At 30.5% G+C, this 17,177-nt stretch overlaps 1 protein-coding gene across 6 annotated transcripts in view; it reads left to right on the forward strand.

The window, feature by feature from the left end:
- LOC117177634 (NADPH--cytochrome P450 reductase) overlaps positions 1 to 17,177 on the forward strand; it is a 98,634-nt gene that overhangs the window by 77,875 nt on the left and 3,582 nt on the right. For 3 of the 6 annotated variants that reach the window (XM_033368425.1, XM_033368424.1, XM_033368426.1), the window contains exons 2-7: positions 1,700 to 1,908; positions 3,618 to 3,810; positions 5,415 to 5,564; positions 14,425 to 14,549; positions 16,176 to 16,364; positions 16,462 to 17,032. In XM_033368425.1, the coding sequence (XP_033224316.1) occupies positions 1,733 to 1,908; positions 3,618 to 3,810; positions 5,415 to 5,564; positions 14,425 to 14,549; positions 16,176 to 16,364; positions 16,462 to 17,032 (1,404 nt within the window). In that variant the 5' untranslated portion in view covers positions 1,700 to 1,732. Of the gene's footprint in view, positions 1 to 1,521; positions 1,582 to 1,699; positions 1,909 to 3,617; positions 3,811 to 5,414; positions 5,565 to 7,538; positions 7,714 to 14,424; positions 14,550 to 16,175; positions 16,365 to 16,461; positions 17,033 to 17,177 lie in introns of those variants that run through there. The other 3 variants (XM_033368423.1, XM_033368428.1, XM_033368427.1) reach the window with 3 other exon arrangements.

Consider the following 17,177-nt stretch of genomic DNA (forward strand, 5'->3'; position numbering starts at 1 on the left):
AAATCAAATCAGCCGGCAGGAAAAAGATGGGATATGAAAGCCTCAATTAGGTATTTTCACTTCAACCATCAGCTAACTTCACTTTGTTAAAAGCTGAGGGGGGCAAATGGATCAAATGCATGAAACAAAACTTTATTTCTGTAATATATTTGTAATTAATCATCATTATTATTATTTTATTATTTCCGTAAATAGTAATTAAAAAATAAAAACTATTTTTTAACTACACTTATATAGAAAAGTTACCTTCTACGAAGATGTTAGCAAAATAGGGCAAAAATGAACTGAATCCCATACATTTGGTCCCTTATTTTCTCCTCAGAAATCTACGAAGTGAAGTTAGCTATTTATTGAAGTGAAAAAACCTAATAGGCTTTTATCTTATCAGTTTGATTATTCCCGCCCCTACATTTGAAACATTGCAATGTTTCACGAAACTCCCAATGTTTCATGAAACTTTTCATCAAGCTAAAGTTTCATGCAAATTTACATCCCTACTCATCGCGAAGAACAAAAATTTCTGTTTTTATTAGACAATTGTATTTACCTTATCTTTCACGTATGACACTTGCTACTGCGAGATTAGATATCTAAGATACCTTTAAACTTCCGCAGAAAATCTAGTGGAAATTTGTTCAAACGACCAGGCATCAATTTCCATGCAGACGGTCACGACTTAGTTTATACATCCCGGCTTTGGTGGTTTGAATGTCATATAGTAGGTTTTGACTAACCTAACATTTGAATATTACATCACGCCAAGTACTATTTTTATTCTAAAACTATTTAGTCGCTCGTAAATGGGAGGAAATAAAAAGTTAGGTAATTATTATTATAACTTACCTGCTTATTAACATCTGTTTCACTCAAATAACGACCGACAAAATGATCTTGACAGGTGACTTACAGTTTGTAGACGACACTTCACGTTGCACGGGATGAGAAAAAACAGTGTGTGTGGCGATTTTCTGTGTATACATTGATTACTGATTTGCAAGTAAAATAAGAAATTTTCTGTTGCAAATAAAGTATTAAAACTAATTTAAGAAAATCAAGTTGAAATTGATTGAGAATCCAAAAATAAACCCAAGTTTTGCACTCAAAATCAATTCTAATGATAAAGGTATTGTTTTAAATTTAGCAGATAATATTGTCCTACACTGAAAAAATCCCTGGCAAATCGTTTATTAAGAATAATAGTTGGTGAAAGTATACACCAATTACTAAAAAAAATTATTAAGCTAATCCTTTAAAAATCGGGCTTACCGGGGATTTTTTTTAATAAACAAAGACACCACGTTCCTTGGGTAAAAAAAAACTTTAAGAAAAGATATTTTCCTACGATAAAAGGTATACAGAAAAATTCATAACGCTTTTCCAAGATAATAATCATGATTATTATCGTGGAATGTCATGCATGACATTCCGGATTCCAATTTCACAATCATGCCACGTGTATTATTATTATTTTCATCATTATTGTTGTTGATAACTCAGTAGTGTTAAAGTGTTGTTCATTATTGATCATTGATAATCATGATTGGAAATTCATTTTCCGTTAAATCTAATTATTTCATGCAGGTATTGAAAAAATGAAGTTATATTTAATTGTTTTTTAGTGTTTCATAAATGCAATTATATGTCGTGTTTTTATTGAAAATGTAATTGATATTGAGGCAAACCTTGTTTTGTGTTACAGGCTGTGGACGCATTGCAACCAAAAGCTGTCAGGATGGCAGGGTCGCCAGTTTTGGAAGATACTGACAACACAGAAATCCTCGATGAATCTTTTCTCAGCACCCTTGATATTGCCCTACTTGCTGTCCTGATTTTAACGGGACTGTGGTGGCTCATGAAGAGAAACAAGCAGGACGAATATGCACCTTCTACAAAATCATATTCAATTCAGTATGTGTTTTTAAATAAAAAACTTTTTCTTTTTTGCTCAATAGCAGATTTATGTTTAGCTTCATCAATCTGTTTATCTTTATAGTTTCTGCTTTTTGAATTATTTCGCAATTGGCTTTTACACTCTTAAGTTAATTAATAACTTTTGAACACTTGAACAATCATATAATTACTTTTACCTCAATTTTCATCTCCATTTCTCTTGCAAATTTTATTTCCCTTTATTAATAATTAATAATACAGATAATTTTCGAATTTATTGGTTAGAAAAATAATAAATAATCGATAAGTAAATATTAAAGTAGGTGGGCGTATGAGCTTGTTTTTTGCCCCACTGGGAATTGGCTGCAACTTTGCGAAAATAATCCTTTCAGAGATCCTCGCATTAATTCATTGTTCCTGAAATTCGTTTACTAATTGCATTTTTAATCGGAGAAATAGCGACACCCAATCATAAATATCTATGTATTTATAACCGACGCTGCTGATTGGTTGCCGAGCGTAGCAGTTTCTCTTACCAGAGCAAAAATTGCTGCGGTCGAAACTCTAAACCGCAGTTCTAAATCATTCTAAAGAAATCAACGACTTTACAGTCATTGGTTTGTATGGAATTTCGCACTTTTTGGGATTGTTTAGATTTTTGCCTATTCTACTGCACTGCAGCCACCAAAATCGTTTGACAAATAAAGGTTTAAATATGACGACCCAGTGATAATAGTAGAATGTGTTCTTATCAAACTTAAAAATTGAAATGGGATACTAATTGAAAATAACTCATTTTCATTAGTTCGACCAGTAGAAATAGTCGGAATATTAAGAACTTGTCCGGAGAAAGTTTAGGATATGAATTCATTAATTTCCAATAATTCTGAAATCTGTAGCTTTTCCAATTCATACAAATCTGCAGCAATTTTACAATCCTTATCTAACCGCAAATCAAACTAAGTTAATTCAATACGAACCCACATTAAAATCCTTTTAGTTTCGTGTGTTTAATGCAAATTAATCCAAATTAAGATTCATCGGATTCGTTGGGATTGTATACACGAAATGGAAAAGTTTTTGAAATTGGTTCAGATACAGATTTTGGAATGAATTTGTGTCCAAAACTTTCGCTAGTAAAGTTCTTATTTTATATTTGCGAAAGCGTCGAGTTGGCAAAAATTAGCTTTTGTAAATTATTCTGGTTATTCTCCTTGTCTGAAGCTATATATTTAGATAAAATATAAGGGTATATGTTTGAAACCATTCATTTTTCAAAAAAAAAACTTAACATTGTTTTAGGCACAACATTGGAAATTTGACTATATTAGCTAAAGGTATTTATTAATGATATTCTGAAGTTGGACAGACGAAAATTATTGTCTTCAAATAGCTATTAATGTACTACAAAAATTTAAATATGTGAACGAAGAAGGTTTATCGGATTTCAGTTTTATTTAAAAACATTTTAAATTGAACAATGCGGCTGTAAAGGATTATTTTTGCAAAGTTGCGGTCAATTTCTGACGGGACAGAAAAGCGGTTTTATACCGTATATGGCCACATTCGATAACAAATTGTTGCGGGATATTTTAATAAAGTCGTTTCTTAGTAATTAAAGTTTTGTTTTAATTTAATCGTGCTTGATTTTTTTATTCGGGATTGTTTTTATAATTTTTTCATGGAAATTTGTGTTTACTATATATTTTTCTTTATTTTACCTACAGACCAACCTCATACACGGCAGTTATACCTTCCGAAAACTCGTTCATTAAAAAGCTTCAAACGTCTGGACGAAGTCTCGTAGTATTTTATGGTAGTCAAACTGGAACTGGTGAAGAATTCGCTGGTCGCCTCGCCAAAGAGGGCATCCGGTACCGAATGAAAGGTATGGTTGCTGATCCAGAAGAATGCGATATGGTAAGTCAAATTTAAATTATTTAAAAAGACTTTTTGCAAAAAGAAAATAATTAATAGAAAAACTATTGATACTTCAGTTATTGTCTTACACCTAAAATAAAAATATCCCAATTTTTTAATTGATATTTGTTCCTGAAAGAATGAACACACAGGCTTCGAAGTTCCACTTTTTTAAATAATTTTTTAGGCAAGACTACTCATAAATGTCAGTGTTTTTAACAACAAATAAATTGGAAATCGAAATTGGAACTATAACATGGATTGATGAACGCTTTCAACTCGCGCGTAAGCAAAATATGCATTAAAAATTCTTGTTTCTATATTTCCATACAGGTCAATTTAAACAAATGCTTCTTCAAGCCCTGAACGCCTCCGAATGCTTCCAGCTTTTAAATTAACATTCTCTAGGCGATAACTTATGTTCAGTGGATCCGTATTTTCCAAAAAAATTAAAATCTATAAAAATGACGAAAGAATTTCATCAGGCATTTGAGACTTTTCTACTGGTAAAAATGCATTATAAAAATTATGTATGTCTGGGAAATTATAGATGTAAACAGTTTCTCTAATATTTATTGTGTTTGCATTTATGATTTCGCAGATTTAGAACCGCTTTCTAATACATGTAGATTTCACAATTGTTTTTTGAAAACAGAGGTCCGTTAAACTTAAGTAATCACCTAGTGAACGTTGATTGAAAAGCTCTAAAATTTGGAGGGACGTTTAAGACCTCTAAAACCATTTTAAATAATTGCCATACACGAAAATATAATATCTATGGAAATAAGACATTTTAAAGCAGATGTCGTTAAGGCGCAAAATAATTATACTTTTTCAGGTTCCTCATTAGGGTGAGCGATTTTTAAAAAATCAACTTTATATCAAAGAATGCACTACTTTCCCACGTAGGTCCACTTTCGATTTATTGTTTTTTTTTTTCGATTCACCCTAATATACTCATTCATCACATCTTTAAGCGCCCAAAGTTAAGAAAAAAGGAGTTTTGATTGAAGTATTATTTAATACCTAGTTCAATATTTGTATATTGTCAGCGTCCCTAGGTATAACACAAATTATTTAAATAAAAGCTTTAAGGAAATAGAAATTTAGTAATGAAATTTTTCTTTTACATACGTTCTTTTTTTATTCCAAACTATTGCCCATGTTAATTTTTCATTTAACCCTTAAATTGCACACCGGGTGTCTGATACCCAAACGAGCTTTATGGTTTTTCTCCGATTGTCTACGTTTTTTTCAAGTATTTTTTTTCGAATAGTTAAATTATCACTGAGGCTTTGGAGATATTCTTTTCCTATTTTGTATTGTTTCAATACCATTCATTATTTTTTTTCGGCCAAAAATATCTGAAAGTGTATTTGGAATCGTGCAGTTTGAGGGTTAAAAACTAATTTTTGACTGATTAGAAATGGTATTTTTGTAATACATTTTTATTTTTGAGAATATGATTTTCTTCAGAAAGATTATTTTTGGCTGCTTTTTTTAGTTCCATAAAGGATTCGAAACCTGTGGACATGAAATAAAGATTGTCAAAATGACGAACATTTAAAATGATAACTAAATTGTCCACACTACATTTTTAATAGGAGGAACTTGTGAATCTCAAGACTATACCAAATAGTATGGCAGTCTTTTGTATGGCTACTTATGGCGAGGGAGATCCAACTGACAATGCTATGGAATTTGTTGACTGGCTCAAGACAGGCGAAGCCGATCTCACTGGCTTGAATTACGCCGTACGTATCAATTTCTTTCTTACAATTATCTTTCACTTTGCAGTTAATATTTCTTAATTAAATCTGCCCCAACTTACGATTCTCTGCAAAAATACAAAACAAACGTACTTCTCTTCAGGAATCACTGCGATTAATGTATTCATGATTAAGCAAAATCCGCCAAAACGACTATTTTACCATAACAACGACGCGCTAAATTAAGAAATAAATATACACACAAGTTGAATATACAATTTTTGAATCTTTATCAAATCATTTTATTGAGAAAAAGTATCTGGTATTGCATTTTAATTTTGTGTAGAGTGAATCAACAATATTCCCAATTGTTTATGTGTACATAAGATTGTACGCTTGTAGGTATGTACAGAAGAAGGCAAAGTCCAATGCGGAGAATCTGAAACGCCAACAGAGATTGATAATACTAAAGATTTTTAAAATGTTATCATTTATGAGTTTTTTTGTTTTCAAAAATCTTGCTACAAATTTAAAATCATAGCTCAGTTTTTATGCACGATCACTAGGGTGGTTCTTATTTATACTTGGTATAACTCCCCAGTTCTTTTCGAATGCCAACAAAATTGCCTTTAAATTTGAGCAAAATCAGTTATTATTTAGGGATCACGCAAAAACCATGAAGTTTCCCATTGATTTAACATGGAAAAAAATTTAGCTTTTACTAAATGTAATATTTAAACGCGATAATGTGGTCACAAATAAATGCGTAGTATAGTATATTGTTCAGAATTCATCAGAGAATAAGAATCAATAATAAATTTTGAGGGGGAATGACTTTAAGCCACACTTATTGATCACGAAAGAAAACCCAATAAGTCACAAATTTCTTTTCTAAGAGCACTTGTAAATGTTCACACAAATTTAAATAATTTACACCATTTTAATTTGTTAAAATTTAGCATAATATAAATATAATTTTAAAATTATTATCGTAACTTGCCTGAAAAAACCAATTATATTTTTTTAAACATTTGAAAATAAGTTAAAAAGATGACTGGGTATTCCTAAATGGCCGATAAATGACTTGTACGAGTTCTTACACAGTGTGACCCCTAAATATTAACAGATTTCGCGCAAATTTGAAGATTTTTTCGGGCATCAGAACAAGATTGGGGGGGGGGGGTCAAACAAATTCGAAAAGTAAAAAATAAGGTCCCCCCTAATGACCACCCTTGTTTCAAAAGAAGCAAACATTACGCATGTGTAATATTTATACTTTTTAAATATTAACATTTTGCGTCTGCGAATAATTAACCTACGATCTTAAGCAAAACATAAATGATTGAAAAATTAATTTAATCGTTAAAATATATGAAAGCTATGTTTTTCATTATGTGGATCTATTTAAATAATTCACGAAATAACTCAATGACTAAAATAAATACAAAGTTATATTAATTTTATTTTTACATTTTGAATATATAAAAAGTGACAGCTTTTGAAATTGCTTTTGCCTATCATGTATTTACAGTAATTAAGTATATTATTTAAAATGAATTTTGATCTCACAAGACTGTATATGAATTATTTAAAATCCCTTCGACTTTTCTTTAACTTTGAAATTCTGAAGTAAGGTTCCTATCGCCATCTGTAAGAACTGTGCGAACCTTGTACTTTTATGACGTTTATGACCTTTGGTTTGAACTTGATTTAAGTATGCAGTTTAAAACCGTTTAAACCTTACGTCCTAACCTCAATTTGGTCATATTACTAAGCCGCGTACACGTGTTACCAATGTCCGTCTTCGTGACGTATCGCGGTCGATGATTTTAATCGCGATAAACCTGACTCGATTAGTTTTTGTTGTATTTACTGAGATGACTCTAGACTAAACTCTGCCAGTGTATGAATGTTTAATGACGAAGTTATATAATATGCAGACAGTGACTACTGCAAGCTTTCCATTTCCAGTGACATTTCCGATTAGAAAACTGTTGAGACTAAAGGTCATTCGGATAGTGTTTGAAGGCCGATAGTAGAAAATTAATTCTAGTTTTCAAGATTGCGTTAATTGTCTGTTGATAAAATGCAAATAAAATCATTTTGCACTCTTTTACGGATGATTACTCGACGACCCCGTGTGCCCTCATCCACGTGGCAAGGCATCGAACTAATTTTGGCGCCAGAATTTGAGGTAGTCATTTATATATTTTTTATAAAATTACAAAATTTATCTTCTAAATGATTAATTAAATAAAATTTTTTTTTAATAAAAAAAAAATTTCTTGAAAAATCATATTTTTAATTAAAAAAAAACTATTATAGAAAGAAATTTCGAGATAAACAATTGCTGAATTTCTTTGACAAATATTTTTTTTTTTTATTGAAATAATCAAATATTTATACCAAAGAAACAACTTTTTAAATGTTTGAAGTGTTTAAACATTATTGTTTAAATTTAAAATTTAAATAATTAAAACAAAATATATTTCTGGATAAGATATTTTGGTTGAAAATGTATATATTATTTTTTAAATCACAAAAGTTCTTCCGAAAAATCGAAATGTTGATTAAAAAACTCTTGTTCTTTTATATTAATTTGCCGGTAAAATTTTTGTATAATTTTAATTTTAAATTGAAACAAATAATTTTTAACACTTTAAATATCAAACAAAAATATATTTAATACAAATATTTTATTATCGCATTTTTAATAAATAATTAATATTGATTAAGAAACAATTTCATTTGGGGCGTTTTATTATTTGGGAATTTTCAAATTCGTTAATAGTATAAACTGTTCAGGAATTTTATTAGTTTTGCAATTTTATTATTCGGGACAGAGAGTTTTACCGAGTCGGGAATTATATTTCTCGGGATATTTCAGCCGTCCCCATAGAATTACAGAAAAATTGCTCTAATTATAATTTCGGCACTCGATCTTGTTGATTTTTTCCTACAATATCGATAAAAAAATTGTGTATGGAAATTTTTAATATTACAAAGTTAAAGATAATCTCATTTAAAAATTCGCTGTACATTCAATTTTTATTCTTGGGTCTTGGAGATTTTTTTCTAATCCGTTTCAGTCACTGGTAAACGGGGGTGATTTTCTCTTAGAAAATAAGTGATTAAAGCTTGAAAAAATTGGGTAGGCTTTTTTGACATCTAGGTATGTAAAGAAGGTAAACTTCCGAAAATTTAAAAACTAATTTAAGAACTATTTATACTTTCTTAAGATGCCAATACAATTTACACAACACTAATTATAAGATTTGCAAATTTGTAGGCCTTCAGTTTAAGAAATTGAATTTTAACGTTAAATATGCTTCATTTTCAGAATACAGCCTTATAGTTTGAATTTTCAGAATTTTCGTTATTACTTATAGGTTAGTCACTTTCTTCCGCTTTTTTTGAAAGTCGATCCTCTACTTTCAGTTTTCTTTTTAAAATATACCTTGAATTCAACGCATTTCAAATTCAATGTTTGCAGCTGCATTTAGATGTTTTTTGTTTTAAATATCAATTAATTAAAACATTTTATTTATTTTTCACGACTGTAATTTATAACTTCTAAAATTGAATAATTGTAGCTCAAACATGAAAAAGTATAGACTAATTTCAAATTTATAGAGGTTCTATCATATATATTGAATTATTAAAACCTCTGACCTATTTTAAGGTTTTTAAAACTCTTTTAAAAACTTTTTTTAACAATTTTGATTGTGATTTCTTAATAAAAGAATAAGTGTTATTTAGTCTCCAGAAAAGCAATTTTTAAAATATTTAAAGCTTTAATAGTTGAGACATTTTAAATTTGTAGTCTTCAGTATATTGAATAATTTCAAATTTAAAGCTATTAAAGTATGTCATCAGAATTTTTGAATGGAAAGTGTTCGATAATTTTAGATTGAAACATTTCAAATTATTTAGTTACAAATTAAAATCGTACAACTTCAAGTTTATTAATTTTTTGATCATTTGTCACCCACACAAATTATTTTTTTTTTTGTCAAGAAAATAACGCTTGATTTTTGTAAAAATTAACAAATATATATTAAAGGTTCAGTCAATGCCATTTTTGTTCAAAAATCTTGTTCCTGAATAAATTGACTCTTATTGTTTCCGATTTTGTTCTGTCACTCAGGGATTGTGTTTTTTATAGAAAACATTGAAATGTGGTTTTTTCACGTTTATAAAATTACAGTTGAAGGTCACTCGGGGTAATTTTCTATGAAAAATATTGACTTACAAAGAATGTTGGTCAAACAATAGAATGGATTTCTTCGCCCGAGATACAAACGTAAATTGTACTATAGTAAAAAAACTGGAAACATTTAGACGAAAGCCAAATTTGGTAAAGAAAACAAACATTTGTCGACCTATAAATACTAATTTTATTCCCCGAAAGATTTTTTAAAAACTCTTCGAAACACTTTTATTGTAACAATTTAATTGAAGAAAAATATTCTTTTATAAAAATTAAAATAGTACAATTTTTACATACAATTCTTAAAATGAAAAAACTGTGTGTTAAAGCACAATCCAATCCGACTATTTTTTCGAAAGTTATCCGATATACAGACAACCACAACATCAATAACAACGACGTCGTAGACGCCAGAGACACACAGATCCCGACGTAAAAACTTGTTTTTCTGACTCAAGGAGCCTCAAAACGTCGAAATTTCATGAAATTCGCGGAAGTCATTTTTCGCATAAAACTCTTCTCATTATGGATGAGAATGTGATAAAATAATCACGAGGCCTTGAAAAAGTAGCGTTTTTCACCTCTTGACTTTTTTCCATATCAAGCTTTTTTGCTTCAAATGGCCATTTTCGTTTGGTTTTTTGGATTTTGAAAATCCTTTAACTTTGGTAAGTTTGATTTTATCAAAAAAAGTTATCAAAGGCAAAGTCCAATTCAATCCGACCAGTCTTACGAAAGTTATCCGGTATACAGACAACAACGACGACGCCGGATAGACAAACAGACACCAACGTAAAAACTTGTTTTTCTGACTCAAGAGGCCTCAAAACGTCGACGTTTGATGAAATCCGAAAAAGTCATTTTTCATAAAAAAACTAATACCTTCTCATTTTGGATGAGAATGTAAAGATTATCAACAAGATTTGTAAAAAATCTTTCAAAGAATAAAATGATTGTCCCGTAAGTTAGAACCGAAAAGTTACTATTTCAAAAAAATAAAAGTTGTTCTAAATATTGAGCTATACTTGCGACCGGGACAAATCGGGAAAAGAAAGTAAATTTGAAAATCGAACTCCAGTTCGAGTATTAAAAATTTAACATTGATTGATTTTACAAGATGATTCTAGATCTGTTCGAAATGATATAATTTACATATTTTAACGTTAAAATTTAAACTAATTTAATTCGAAAGCCTTAGTAGTGACACAAGTGTAAACGTTCGAATTAATGGCTTCTTAAATGAACACCTTTATTCAATTTCAAAATCTTTTTGAAGTATTATTTCAGTATAAAATTTTCCATTTTTAATCTATTTAGTTTGGATATAAAAAAAAACACAATTTTCAATAGTAAACAATTTGAAAAAGAATTGGCGCAATTTCAGAGTGACAAATTTAAACTTTTAATGTTACAATTATAATTGTTTTATTTTCTTATCTTTATTTCCAATTTCATTTTGATTCTTAAAGAACAGGATTTTACAAAAATGTTAGGAAAAATCGTAATCAGTCTAAAAGACATTTCAAAGTTCCGAAAAGTTTTTAAAATAATTTAAAAAGATTTGAAATAATTTAAAAGAGAATTGATACTTTTGATGATTTTAAAATGTTTTGAAATGTTGACTTTTTATTTTGAAAAATTACATAATTTTAAGAGGAGGTATAAAAATATGGCACCGCTGAAAAAATCCCGAAAGGGATGAATGAAATATCCCAAAAAATGAAATTTCCGGCACCTGAATAATAATTTTATAAAAATTGTATTAAAAAATATATGAAAAAACACGTGCGCTTTGAAAGAAAAAAATGTTCTGCCTAAATTTTCTTCGTACCTACATAAGAACATTTTTGAAATAAACTTTGCAGGATTCAATTCAACAACAATTTATATAAAAATTTATTTTTATTATTTTTTTATTTAAAAAAAATTCGATTTTTCAGAACTTTTTCATCTTTTTTTCAAATACTATGCACATTTTCAAACAAAGTTTTTCATAAAGAAATATATATTCGATTAGTGTATTTTCAATAAATAAATAATATTTAATAAACAATTTTTTGAATTATTTAAATTTATGAATTTTCTAGTTCGGATATTTTATAATTCCTACATCACTGTAAAAATTCCGAAATTATAACATTTTCGAAATATGAAAGTTCCGAATTGGAAAATTCTCGACAATTTACAATCTTACAGAATTTGAGAATTGCCGACAGAAAATTTTCGAATTATACAATATCCGGGCTAGACAACTCCCTAATTTGAACAATTAAAAAATAGTTTGATAATAAATATTTTTTTAAATAAAATAATAAAATACTTATACCAAAGAAAAAACTTTTTTAATGTTTAAAGTTTCTAAAAATTATTGTTAGAATTTAAAATAACAATAATTGAACAAATGTATTTTTGAATAAAAAACAATGTTTGAAAATGTGCATTGTATTTTTGTATATTACAGAAAACTCTCCCAAAAATAAAATTATTATTTAAAAAAATGAAAATAAAAGTCGCGTTAAATTAGTCTGAATTGAATTCTGTAAAGTTTGATTCAATTGAAGCTCACCTGTTTTTAAATTTATGTTTGTATCACATTTTTATACAATTATTGTTATTTTAAATTAAAACGATAATTTATCAAAATTAAACATTAAACAAAATTTCTATAATAAAAATATTTGAGTATTGTATTTGTAATAAATAAATAATATTGACCACAAAACTGTTTTCTCAATTTCTGCAATTCGGGAATTTTCTAGTTTGTATAGTTTATTATTAGACAGCATTCGGCCTGGAGTTTTATCATTCGGGAATTTTCAAATTCATTAAATTGTAAACTGTCCAGAATTTCATTATTTTAGAATTTTTAAATTCGGGATTTTCAGGTTTCAGAATTTTATAATCTCGGGAAGTTTACAGTGTCGAAAATATTTCAAACATTTTAAAAAATGTATAAGATTGTAAGCTGCAGTAATTATAATAATTTAAAGTTTATTTTAAAATATATTTTATGAAACATGATATTTTTTATGAATATGACAGTGAAATTCTGTTTTTCTAATTTTGTTTGCCAATGCGAAACGTAATCTGGCTTGGAACTGCCGTCTTAACATCTAAAAACCGAAAGAACAATTTTTATATCACTTGGAATTATAATTAAATAATATTAAAAAACTATATATAGGCAATATACAGAATGAAAATTATAAATAATAATTTTAGCAATATTGGGAAATATATGAAACCGTAATATAAATTATTCATCGACTTTTATTTGTGGTATTTATTAAAATAACCATGTTTTGCAAAGTTATAACTTATAAATGTAAAAATGTTTTAATTGGCAATTTACTAAATTTCCTTTCAATCCAAATGGTTCTTGTCTGAGAGTTGCTTACAGCGCTCCAAGTGGCTGTTGTCTATGGGTGCTATAGCCGTGGAGTGGTGGGTAGAGGGAAACTGACAATTTTCGCCGAACGCGCCGTTTACATTTATCGCGGGTAACTAAGCCCGCACCGCATCTACGTTTATAATATCTTTGCTGATACGTATGTCAGAACAAATATGTTTATTTGCATTTCAAGTGCAAACATTAGTTTTTGCATTATTGGTGCATAATGTTCGTGAGCGATTTTTGTTGTTTTGTCCCACTTTGATAAATATAAACCTCATAACTAGCCCATTGACAACATTGCAAATTGCTTGCAGGCATGGACATAGGAAACAAGGGACTAGGCATGCCATTGCGGGGGTGATGCAATGAGGTGGGAGGTCCGTCACCTTTTGATGTCCCGCGACAAACATGGCAGCGCCCACATATTTATATTTTCATGCACAGTTTGTCGGCAAAAATGCTCGTGCGTATAATAAAAATGGCACATCGTAAGATGGCGGCTCTCCCCATTCATGAAATTCTCCCCCCTCCCGTGGATTCAACCCCGCTCGCCCAAGTTAGAATGGCATGCCTAGTCCCGTGTTGCCTATGTCCATGCTTGCAGGGTTTGACGACAGCACGGTCGATATTTCTCCAAAATAGAAATTAAAAAAAAACTTCTCACTTTTCTAATTATTTAGGACCAGAGACAAATTCTTGCATTCCTTCTATTTATCGTGCCAAATTTTTAACACGATATCTTATTTCGTGGGGACGTAAGTTGGGAAAGAAAACTTACTCTGGTATTTTCTTCAAAAAAAAATTTTTCTTAAAATTTCCACCGGAACAAAGCAGAGACATGGACTTTATTACCTCCTCTTTCATTTCCCAAACTTTCAGAGCGTGACCCTCTCTTCACATGGCCTTAAGTTTGTGTACATGTATATCCCATAGCCTAAAAAGTTCTACACTTCAAACTACAAACCTTTCGTATGCCGGCATCTACCCCTTCGCCGTCCTCCTACAAGTAGAGGCCAAAATACATTTTAGCGACTGCACCAATATATATTTTGATAATTTCTATAGATGAAGTAAATAAAATACCTGAATATATGTCAATAAGTTCACTTTTAATATTTTATAAAATATGAGTATAGAAAAATGTACATTTAGCTTATTGTTAGAAAATAGATTAATTTTCTACTGCACACTTTTCGCTTTCGGACTAGACAATATTCCATGCCTTTTGATGTATGAGGAGTATAGATATTAGAATAATGACTAGTCATGAACCTGATTAAATTTCATCATTCACTGTGCAGGTATTTGGACTGGGGAACAAGACATACGAGCATTACAATGAAGTGGCAATATACATCGATCACAGGTTGGAACAACTGGGAGCGACACGTGTCTATGAACTCGGTCTCGGTGACGATGATGCCAAGTAAGTCTGATTTTCTAATAATTGAATTCAGTATCAAGATTTGCGGTAATAAATGCCCGGAAAAATGGACATCTATTTTCCCGTCATTTATTGCATTGATAGTGCAATTAATAAATTGCACATTTGCACTGTGAGTAACTATAAAAACGGAGAATTTGTCAACTCTGTCCGTGGCTAGAGCAAAATCTAATGGTCCGAGTAACATTACAATTCAACTCAAGATTTTCGATACAGTTCTCTAGGGCGTATTGTAAGGAGTTTTGTACATCTTTGTTACGTCAATAATAACACAACATGTGTCAATTAGTACCCAAGTTACTCGATTTTGTCTGCAAGTCATCAAAGACGAGAACAAGCCCAAGTAGAGAATAAGATATACTATACATAAGCAGTGTATCTAAATTTTACCATGGAATACATATTTAGATAATATAGGCGAAAGGTGATGATGGATATTTGTGTCCGCATCAGGAGAAAGGCACATTCGACTTTAGTTTCCGAGATATTTGCTTTTTCTGTTTGAAAATCCCTGATTTTCAGCAAGGGCCCATTTGGCTCAGTTATATTTGTTTATGTTTCCAGGGTAAAAAAAGGTGGAGGTGGATTTTATCTAAAGTAATTTAACTACAGAGATGTACTGTAAATGATTTTAGTACATTTGAATGATTTGGTTTACTTTGCAGAGTTATTAGAACCTGACTTTAAATTCGATTTAAAAAAAATGATATACGCCAAACTCTCGCTTTCAGTTCAGTGTCGGGGGTTGCCTTCAAATAAGCTTGGACTGATTTCGGGGGGATCGAAACGTAAACAGTGAGGTCCACGTAACACGTTTGCAATTGGAATATATATCCATATATATAATGTCGCAACTACTACTACTCCCTGAGAAACTACTACTACTCCTTGAGCCAGCAGTTCCAGGAAGGCCGAAAACAGGGTGACTGAAAGCGAGAGTTTGGTGTATTGCAACTTTAAAATTTAAACTCATTTTTCTCGGGCAGTTTTGAAGCTTGAGGATTTTTTTAATCTCGCTTTTAAATAACCACTTTTTAAATAATTTCTCATTTTCGAATCTGATGCAAACTCCATTTCGATCAAAGCATTTTCTTTGCTTGACTTTTACAGACTTCACCTTTTAACAGCTATTTGAAAAGCTCTTGCTTCATTTCGGCGAATTAGTTTCACCTGAGGTATTTATTGTGTGCATACATGTAATCAAGAATAATTTGCATCCATTTAGATAAAGAAAAGGCACTTCACGTCCATGAAGTGGAGAAATCCTCTCAATGAATCAATACAATAATGCTAATCATACAGAGATAATAGAGTGTTGTTTACAATATTATATTATATGAAACTAGCTACGGTTACTTGATATTTGCAGTACTTGCACAAATTTGCACTCTATTCAATTGTATGTAAAGATAAAGTTGCACCTACACTTGGCCACATTTTTGCATCCTAAATGTTTTTGATGATATTATATTATAAATATATTGATATATGCGCAACATTTTTTCTTAAATAATCAATTCCTAAATAAAAAAATTGTAAAGCGTATGAAATGTTTTTTCTACAGGGAATTGATTTCTATATCTCACATTTTTAAATATGTTTTTTCAGTATTGAAGACGATTTCATTACATGGAAAGACAAATTCTGGCCCGCTGTTTGCGACTTTTTCGGAATCGAGGGAATCAGCGAGGATGTCAGCATTCGTCAGTATAAACTTACTGAGCACCTTGATTTGCCTGCTGATCGCATTTACCATGGAGAAATCGCAAGACTTCATTCCTTCAAAAACCAGAGACCGTATGTATTTGCACATGTAAAATAAAAAAAGATGAAACATAGTTTTGGAAAGAATACAAGTACGTAATAAACTTGTGTGTTTTTCTTTTCATTTCAGTCCATACGATGCAAAGAACCCGTACCTAGCACCAGTGAAAGAGAATAGGGAACTTCACGGACCAAAGTCAGAAAGGTCTTGCATGCACATCGAGTTCGATATCGAGGGATCAAAGATGCGTTACGACACTGGAGATCACTTGGCTGTATATCCAGTGAATAGCTCCGAGCTCGTAGATAAAATTGGCGTAAAATGTGGAGTGGATTTGGACACAGTCTTTACACTAACAAATACTGATGAGGAATCCACAAAGAAGCATCCATTCCCTTGTCCTTGTTCTTACAGAACAGCACTTACACACTATCTAGACATCACTGGTCACCCAAGAACTCACATTCTTAAAGAGTTGGCAGAGTATTGTAGTGATCCTGCTGATAAAGAGAAACTGAAGCTGATGGCATCGACGACTACTGAAGGCAAGGCGCTCTATAATCAGTGGATGATTCAAGAAAATAGAAACATTGTACAAATTTTGGAAGATATTCCAAGTCTCAAACCTGCCATCGATCATCTATGCGAATTGCTTCCTAGACTCCAGTGCAGATACTATTCAATATCTTCATCTCCCAAAGTAAGGATATGGTATATTTGGTAAAAATTGCGAAATGTTACTGTTATAATAGTTGGTACTTGCTGCTGCTAAATTAAAATGTTTCTCCGCATCTGAGAATGATGTTGTTCGCCTTTCAAATATGAATTCGTCCCTTTTTATTTTC

Source organism: Belonocnema kinseyi, chromosome 8, assembly GCF_010883055.1.
Source record: "Belonocnema kinseyi isolate 2016_QV_RU_SX_M_011 chromosome 8, B_treatae_v1, whole genome shotgun sequence".
Classification (NCBI taxonomy): domain Eukaryota; kingdom Metazoa; phylum Arthropoda; class Insecta; order Hymenoptera; family Cynipidae; genus Belonocnema; species Belonocnema kinseyi.